At 28.3% G+C, this 9,072-nt stretch overlaps 2 protein-coding genes across 3 annotated transcripts in view; one reads left to right on the forward strand and one right to left on the reverse strand.

Annotated features, from left to right (window-relative positions):
• LOC101493399 (serine/threonine-protein phosphatase PP1) overlaps positions 1 to 1,395 on the forward strand; it is a 3,354-nt gene extending 1,959 nt beyond the window's left edge. Inside the window, exons 3-4 of the mRNA XM_004494522.4 lie at positions 649 to 843; positions 1,064 to 1,395. Coding sequence (XP_004494579.1) covers positions 649 to 843; positions 1,064 to 1,081 — 213 coding nt within the window. The 3' untranslated portion in view covers positions 1,082 to 1,395. The remainder of the gene's footprint in view (positions 1 to 648; positions 844 to 1,063) is intronic.
• A 4,903-nt stretch (positions 1,396 to 6,298) lies between these two features.
• Positions 6,299 to 8,325, reverse strand: LOC101493722 (dormancy-associated protein homolog 3-like). Of its 2 annotated transcripts, none has more exons than XM_004494525.4 (3): positions 8,129 to 8,325; positions 7,573 to 7,731; positions 6,299 to 6,750 (listed from the first exon to the last, which is right to left on the reverse strand). In XM_004494525.4, exons 1-3 carry the CDS (start codon positions 8,241 to 8,243, stop codon positions 6,650 to 6,652), a joined length of 375 nt encoding a protein of 124 aa, XP_004494582.1. In that variant the 5' UTR covers positions 8,244 to 8,325; the 3' UTR covers positions 6,299 to 6,649. The 2 variants fall into 2 exon arrangements, with proteins under 2 accessions (XP_004494582.1, XP_004494581.1); XM_004494524.3 differs by having other exon boundaries at positions 6,299 to 6,757; positions 8,129 to 8,322.
• Positions 8,326 to 9,072: the final 747 nt, after the last annotated feature.

The raw sequence follows: 9,072 nt of genomic DNA on the forward strand, positions 1-9,072 counted from the left end.
TCTTTCCCTTTGCCAACATTTTTCAACCTCTTTGGTTATTAATTCACAAATTGGGTAAATAAAATCTGTTGTTTCATAATTGCCTAAAATCATCTATTAAATTTTAAATTGGAAAAGTTTGTAGAATAAGTTGCAATGGTTATTAGTTCATTTACAACTTTTGATAGAGGCAATCTTTATGACAATAATTGAATCAATGGAAAGATCTGGAATTGAAATTGGAACAGTTAAGTGCATGTTTGTTTTAAAGTTAAGAAGCAATGTAAAGTAAAGAAATTTCCCTTTAGAAAAGATTGCATAGTAACTTCCATTTGCAGAGGTGCAAACTGTTACACAAATAAACAACCTCGTAGCATCAATGACACTGTATGTTTGTTTTACAACAAACTATCACACCTCAATTGTTGTACTCCTTATACCTATTTATCTATCCTTTTCTTTCTCATCACTCACTAATCACATTTCTCGCTTTCTATTTGTTTCCCATATCGCTCTCAACACCGGGAAAAAAAATTGTTGTTTTATTTGCAATGGATGTAACTGATATATAGACTCTGTTATCTATCATGCATATCGTGTCAAAAGCAGACTCAGTCGCATTATATATCTCTCTTAGTCCTTAAATCAATCTTTTTATTCCTATTATAGGTTGTGGAGGATGGATATGAGTTTTTCGCTAAACGAAGATTAGTCACAATATTCTCTGCACCAAATTATGGTGGGGAATTTGATAACGCCGGTGCATTATTGAGCGTTGATGAATCTCTTGTATGTTCTTTTGAGATATTGAAACCTGCTGATAAAGGATCAGGAAGTGGTCCATCAAAAATGGCTTTTAAGAAGGTAAATTCTATCAATCAACTGATGTAGTTCTTCAGAGTCTTATATATATGCTAGTCGTATTTAGGACCCGTACAACGCACAGACAAGATGTTTTCTTTTTTTGCAAGTTAAATGTAGAATTTTTTAAAAGAAAAATATTCAGAAGTTTCAATTTTAATTATTTGATACCATACTGCAAAACAAAGTCAAATATTAATATGTTGTGTATCTTCTTTGGCAGCCCCCTACATTGGGATAGATCTAGTCATTCGACGAGGATTTTCGGTTCAAATAGGAATCCAAAAACTAACTCAACATCTTCATAGTTGAAATTGTCAAGTAGGAAAGTTTGACATGGGAGAGCCTTCCACCTTTTCAAGTTAAAGATTACTATAATCATCATCATATAATGGCTATGGCTATATTGTAAATTGAACCACCCATGCATCCTTTTGTGCAGGAGCATTGATTTTTGCTTTATGTACCACTTCATTGCTTGTGTTTGGCAAATTAGTATGTAATTTTATGAGTGCAAAGAGATTTCATGTTATAAAATCAGTAAATTTCTATGTATTTTTGTGAATGACTTCTCATGAATGATGTTAGAGACCTGTTCATGAGGCTTTGTATGTAGCTATGGCACTGATAACATAATCAGTCATATGACTTCTTGACGCTAACTTTACATCAATTAACTAGCAAAAACTTATCGAAACTCATGATATTATTCATAAAAAGAACTCTTCAATGACTCAGCAATTGAACTTTGGCCTATTTCGAACAAACTTCTAACTTGTGGAAGTTTCTCAACAATAATGAGTAGAATTTGTTTTGAAAAGGACGGCAAGATATAATTACTTGATTATTAAACCATAAAAAGTTCTTAAAAATTCAAATATTTTGAAATATATTTTCCTTGTTTCAAACAGCTACGTCATTTCAAGTTATCCTTAAAAACTAAAAAATGTTTATAGACCAATTAGATGAAATAACTTATAAAAAAGTTAATTTATAGAAATTGAATTCAACTTAAATTTATTTTTAAGAAAACTTGTTATCATTACATGATCATTTGAATATATTCCTATGACAAGTCTTTTGTTGTAGCATTACTTTGAATGCACAATGTAGTAGATATATAGATAGCTGCTGCAATAGAATTTAAGATCCAAACTTTTTGAGACCCATTCAGCTGCCCTGTCACATACTCTATATCATTTCATTGATCAATAACTTTTCAATCATTAAATGAGCATCATAAAAAATATAGGGACTAGCATATGAAATGGGGCTCTATGGTTAAGTGATCAGTTGCCATGTTTGTTCGTATCCTAACAAAAGTCACCTTATAATCTTGGTGATTATTATATTTATATCTTTTAAAATTTCTCATGATTTAAATCTCTACCGTTAATTAACTTCTCTCTCTTTTTTCAAAATTTTAAAATAGTTCATTTCAAGATTTAAGAACTCACACTTTGTTTTTTCAAAATAGAAGATCATAACCCCGTACAAAATTGTTAATCCAACAGGTTCAATCAAGTCAAAACAGAATTTGTCAAAACTATTATATAAAATTATGGATTTATATTTATAATCAAATCTATTTTTAGTTTAAAATCAATTGTAATATCGGTTATTGTTAAATAATCGATTTTTTAGTCATGTAATTGGTTTTCGACAAATGCAACAAGAGAAACAATTGATAAGATTTATGATTTGTTACGACAACCATTTCAAACAAACGGATGAAACACCACACAAAAAATAACAAAAATAATAGTAAATAACAAAAAATGACTAATTCAATCATAAATATCAATACTCACTATTGGCTTCATGTGTTAAAAGAAAATAAATACCTCATAGTATGAAAAAAAACATATTTAATGAAAATAAAAGATAGAGTTTTAAATTGGTGGAAAGTAAACAATAATACATAACATTTTCAATGTTCTTCAGAAATGATGATTCATTGTCAGCTTCCATCTTAAAAACTAAATCAGTTTTTAGGATAGAAAACTATAGAATTTAAAAGAGATAAGAAAAAATACTTTTGGACTCTAAGTTATTTATGATATTTGTTCCAAGTAAATTTATTTCACAATAATATATATTGTTATAGCCAACAATATAAAAGAAACAAATGAGCCAAGGAAGGATTATTAAGTACTAAGTAATTTGGGAGAGGAGTGGATAATAATTGTATTAAAAAATAAAACATAGGTGGCAGTTTACAAATTGGTTGGATAGTATCTATATTATTTAATGCGGAGTTTTAAATCAATTATGAATTTAGGCTCATAACCGATTATTTTATACAATCCTAATTGTGGTCATATCATTGAGCGATTAATATTTGTAATTTATGCGAAAAATACTTGATTTACAGTCCAAATAAATTGTCACGGGTGGACAAATTAGACTATCAACAACAAATTGATTATGTAATGTGAAACATAACTTTAAAAATAAAAAAACCAAAATGACTCATTTACCGTGTAAGTTTCTCAGAGAACAATTCCATAAACTTATTTCAATGACTTTTTGTTAAACTAACTTATAAATATAAAATAAATTTGAAGTGAGAGATAAAATTATATGTTAAACTAAATGATAAATATTAAATTACACAAGTTTCAAACAAATAAGTTTCTTCTTGTAAAAATAAATTTAATATTAATGTATTGTCTATGTATGTCTGTGTGTATATATATATATATATATAATATTTAATATTTAATTAATTATAAATAAATTTTATATAACTTTTAAATTTTATTCAATCCATTAATGCATAACAATTGTTCATTTGGGAGTTTATGAAGGAGTGAGAAAGGTAGGGCTTTGGAGAAAAATAAAGAAGAAAGGAAAATAAAGGAATGATGGTCTCCCAAGTTGAATGAGAGGTTTTTATTTTCTTCATAATACATAATTATCCTATATTGTACCAACTCAAAAAAAAGTATTGGAGGAGAATTTTGAATAACTTAAATAAATTATGTAAATATCTTTTTATCTTTTTTATAATAATCTCAAAATTAAAAATATATTATATATATTTTCTTTTAATTTTCTAAAAAATTTCCTCTCAAATAAAGTAGGAGATTTTTTTTCCTCTTTTCCTCTTCTCAAAGCCCTACAATCGCCTATCATCTAAACCTTCACTTAGAACCTTAATATTCATAGATTTACTTTATTTTTAGAATCAATTGGTCGATCCAGAAAATAATAATAATGGGTAAGGTCTTCCAATAAGTGAAACATGAATTCAAAAAATGAAAGGAAGAAAGAAAAAGAATAGGCATAAGAAGAGGACAAAAAAAGAATAAATCCTATTTCATTTGTTGGTTCTTGGACATCTATGTCTGATTGACTCATTCTTTACTTATTATGCTCTTATTTTTAAATATAGAATTCTCTTAAAAATAATCCTATCCTTTTTTATAGGGTGTTTTGTATAAATTTGTAATTATATTAATTGTTTTATATCAATATATCTTTATTTATTTTTTATATTCAGCTTTAAATATTATGTTGATAAAATAAAATTATTTTTTTCATAATAGATAAACAACTAAAAATAATATCAATTATTAATAAATTTAATATTAATATTAAATTTTCTTAAATATTATAATTTTGTAAATTATGTATACTTAGAGATGAAAATAGTATATGGAACGTGTTTACTCCGATTGTAACCCTCGATATGGGTTCATTAAATAAGTATATTAATGGTTATAAATTTATTATTATTAATAAATTAATAAAAAAAATTACATTTATAATTTTATTATTATTAAATTATAAAAATATCATTTATTTTTTAAAAACTGTGATAATACATTGGCACAACTTCGTCTCATCAAAAATTAAATTTCAAGTAATTACATATTATCAGACAAACTTATTTTACCGTTAAAGATGCTCTTACTCGAACGAGATCTGGACCGTGGTGTAAATTTGTTTGTTGGTGGATTGAAGTTATGAAGCGACACTCGTGTTGTGATGGTTGTCCCACACTTTCTATCCACCTGGTCAAATTGTTGGATAGATTCCCCACCAGTCCAGGACCACCATAAGCCCAATCCACAATTTTAGTGGAAGAAATTTACCACTTATTCTCTCTCATCTTTACCTTTCATTTTTTAAATATATAAAAATATTTTATTTGAAGTCAATTTTTTTAAAATTTAAAAAAAAATTAAAACTTTGAATAAATGTAAAAACTTTTGAAATATAATTTTTTTATAAAATTTTTAAAATATTTCAAAACTTTGGATAAATGTAAAACTTATGAAATTCAATTTTTCTAAAAGTTTATTTTTGTTTTTGAAAATATGAATAAATGTGAAACTTCTAAAATGTAATTTTATCAAAACTTAAATTCTTTTTGAAATTTTAGATAAATGTGAAACTTTCAAAATACAGTTTTTCTAAAATTTAAAAAAAAATAAAAAATTTAGATGAACACTGAACTTTCTAAATACAAATTTTTTAGAAGTCTTTATTTTTTTTTAAATTGTCAAAATATTAATCATTTCAAAAATTTTAACTTTCAAATCATAAAAGTAAATAATATTTTCATTTGCTTTAAAGATGAGAGATAAAATTAAAAAGACGAATTATAGATTTCTCTTAGTTGATCGCATGTATCAAATAATATTAATAATTTATTTGAACTTAAGAAAATACTTTTGGGTACAAGTCGAATTATGATATGTCCGATTATTTTTTACCAATGCTATGTGTTTTCATCAAATATTTGATTTTATTTGGATGCTTGACTTTTGATTGGTTAGAGACCTCATTCGCTTGTTTTAAACAAAAATTGTCGCGTACCATATAACAGCACCCATTAACTTATCCAATGTCTATAAAACTTTTTTTCAATTTATTTTTAAGATTTCTCATATTATTAAAGAAATAATTTAGAATTTAGACAAAAATATATATATTTCAACTATTAAGCAGATCGATCTTTCACAATTCCTCGTTGCAATCATGAAATTTATGTCCTTAATATTGTTTGCAGAGATCTAAATATAAACATGAAGTTAAGGAACGAGGAATAGAGGAATAAAGAAGTCAAGAGTTTAATTTCCATTCTCATTATAATTTTACATTTACTGAACATTGGATGATTAAAAAGAAATATTATTTGCAGAGATCTTAATATAAGCATGAAGTTGATCGTTATACATGTACTCATTTTCGTTGATTTCTTAATGTCCATTATTGTTCGTTGATTGAATCGAAAAATAACACTCATCTTCCGACACGATATTGAACAATTTTATATGGGCCGGGTGTCCCATTATCAAATGTCTTTTCTTCTGAAGGCACCCCATGAAGACAAAACGTAGTTCTCATATTGGACCACATAACGCATACGCAGCAACTTCCTAGGACCCTCATCCCCATACCAAAATCTATCGAGAACAGAGTATGTCACACTAAGAAATACGAGAAATTGACAAGAACTAAGTAGGTTGTTATTCAGCAAGAGAAAACTTACAAGGTAATTAAAACAAGAACACAGTAAATTAAAGGCTCTATATACACATACATATTACAAGATAGATACACTGCTACCCTACCCTTTGCACTTCTTTACTTACAACTTAAAACCATTAACACTGCTTACCTAATTCAAACTTAAAAGAAGCTTAACCAAACAGAGCCTCATGCCTAACGTGAACTGCAGCACAAAACTTCAACTCAACTCATATAAAGATACATGCACACAAATAACTAAACAAAAAATATTACAGCAAAGGCCAAAAGGTAACATCCTCAGCTTCCAAAGTCGAGAAAATGTGGCTCATTTCTCACTCATCGAAAGGAGAAGAAGGGTTTGATCTGTTTTGGCCTCTCTTCTCGTACGCATCCGACGTTGACCTTCTCCGAAACCGAAAGGACTCTCTAGTTCCTTAAAAGCAAAAACACATCGATTACTTTTATGCAATTTGTTGTTGTTATTTATAGATTAACAATATCATCATTGTTGTGCAAAAAAAAAATTATCATCTTTCTAGCAATTTGAATCCACTCTAAAAGGTAATGAAATGGTTGAGTATAATTTCCTCGTAAATTAATGATACTCGGTGGAAAATGAAAAGCAGGTGAATCTAACAACATAGGTGTAAGTAACATTAATGTACAAAACTGAACTACATAAGAAAGAGGTATTATCAGGAACCCGTTTGAAACATTTTTTTAACCACGAAATATACAATCATTCAATATCACACACAATTACAAAATCTAGCTCAATTATCCAGCTGTTTTTGTCGTTAAATTAAATAAAAAAAGTGAGCTATCATTCATTTTCTATCCTACTCATGCATTTACCCGTGTACGATTATTATAAATAACCAAGTTATCTAATTGACACTTGGGTTGAGTTAAGCACGAAATATGGTAATATAATTAAGACTAGTTAATGTATTGCGTAAGTGGATAACCACACAATTTTTTGTTGTTGACGGAAGATAACCACGCAAAATAGATTAAGTTGTGTGTCATTTTCACATTCGAAATTATCTTACCAAATACTAATTAATTATATTAGTTGAAAATTAAAAATTTGAAAGTTAGGCCATTCCACTAAAAGACAAATCTCCCCTACCCCAAATTTAGGAGCACCCTTTAGTTCACTGGGTATAGTAATTAGGCAATTCAGTTTTACTGTCCTATAAACAGAGTCTGTACATAATAAGACAAATAAGTCAATAACGACCATACCCGAAAACGGAGACACCGGAGGAGTAGAACCAGCGGGAGAAATCGGTGGCGACCCACTTTGGTAACCTGGCGGTTTCACGATCATGATACTACGGGTTACTCTCGTTACCTGCTCCAATGATTCCTCACCGTACGATCTCACGATTCCAGTCTCCATTTCTGATCAATCAAAACGTTAGCATCTTTTTATTTTTCTTACAATAAACATAGACAAACATCTTTCAGTGTTTCACTTTCACAAACAAACTTCATATTTTTAACTATTTCTTTCCCCTATTTTCTTTTTGCGTAGTTGTATATTGTAAGTCATATGAGTTGATGTATTTAAAAAAAATCATATGAATTGAGTAAGATAATTTCGCACTTCAAGCTTTATAGATATGTCTAGGGTTTCAGATCTGAACCAAAAACTCAAATCGGTTATTAATTTGAAGGTTAATCAATATGAGTGGATTGATTATAGTGATAATAATAGTAATTGAGTTAAAAATTAGTGATTAGCGTAGGTAATTTATAATATGTGAGTAATTAACGTTGGCAGAGTACAGCGTCGTACCCTTGCCGGAGGTAGAACGGGAAGCGAAGGTGTTGTGCTTTCGGAGCTTGCCGAGGCCGTTCTCGGGCCTAGGACCGGCGACGGTGTCATCCCATAACTGGTCGAGAAGGCCCATAAGGATGAGGCGTATTTTAGCAGATGAAGCGTATCTGCGATCCCAATGACCAGGTGACGGTGTAAGAGATAGTAATGCGACTCATCCATGTCTTATTTAATGAAGGCTGGGCGTTAAACATCGAACAACTTTGTAGGGTCTACTCAAATCTCTACCGTTCGTTGCAATTGAAGTTGGGGATAGTGACGTGTCCACTTGGATCTGTGTTCACGTTATGATAAGCATGATCGCCTTGCACATGGGCCCAAACGATCTCCAAATTCAAAGTTCTAAACAAAGAAAAAATATATATTAGTTCTTACTATATTCTGGGGCTATTATGGCCTTATATAGCTGTGTTTTAGTAACCAGCTCAAATGTTCAATTAAGTGTTTTATTATATGCTTTTGATAATTGAGTAGAGCTATTTTTAAATAAAAATAAGATACTTATTTAGTTTAACAATCACCGTATTTTAAAGTTTTTCTATGCATGTTAATTATTGTTGTGTTTTCAACTATTATTAATGTATATTTGTAATAATTGAAATTTAGTATATAAAAAATAATTAATAATAGTGAGTATTGAATATTTTTGATATAAAATATAAAAAATCAATAAATAGTTATTTGATTTATAAAATAATATTTAATTTATTTGTATTAAAAATTGTAGATAACATTTATTTTAAGATAATTTTTTTTTATTAAAATAACACTTATTGTGAAACAGACAGAGTATTACTTTATATTGAGTATAAATAATTTTGATATAATAAGTAAATTATATTTTAAGTTATTGAAATAAAATGAAAAAAAAAAAACTTATAACATTTGATATGTTGGTACAA

The sequence above is a fragment of the Cicer arietinum genome, chromosome 3 (assembly GCF_000331145.2).
Source record: "Cicer arietinum cultivar CDC Frontier isolate Library 1 chromosome 3, Cicar.CDCFrontier_v2.0, whole genome shotgun sequence".
NCBI classification, from domain to species: Eukaryota; Viridiplantae; Streptophyta; class Magnoliopsida; order Fabales; family Fabaceae; genus Cicer; species Cicer arietinum.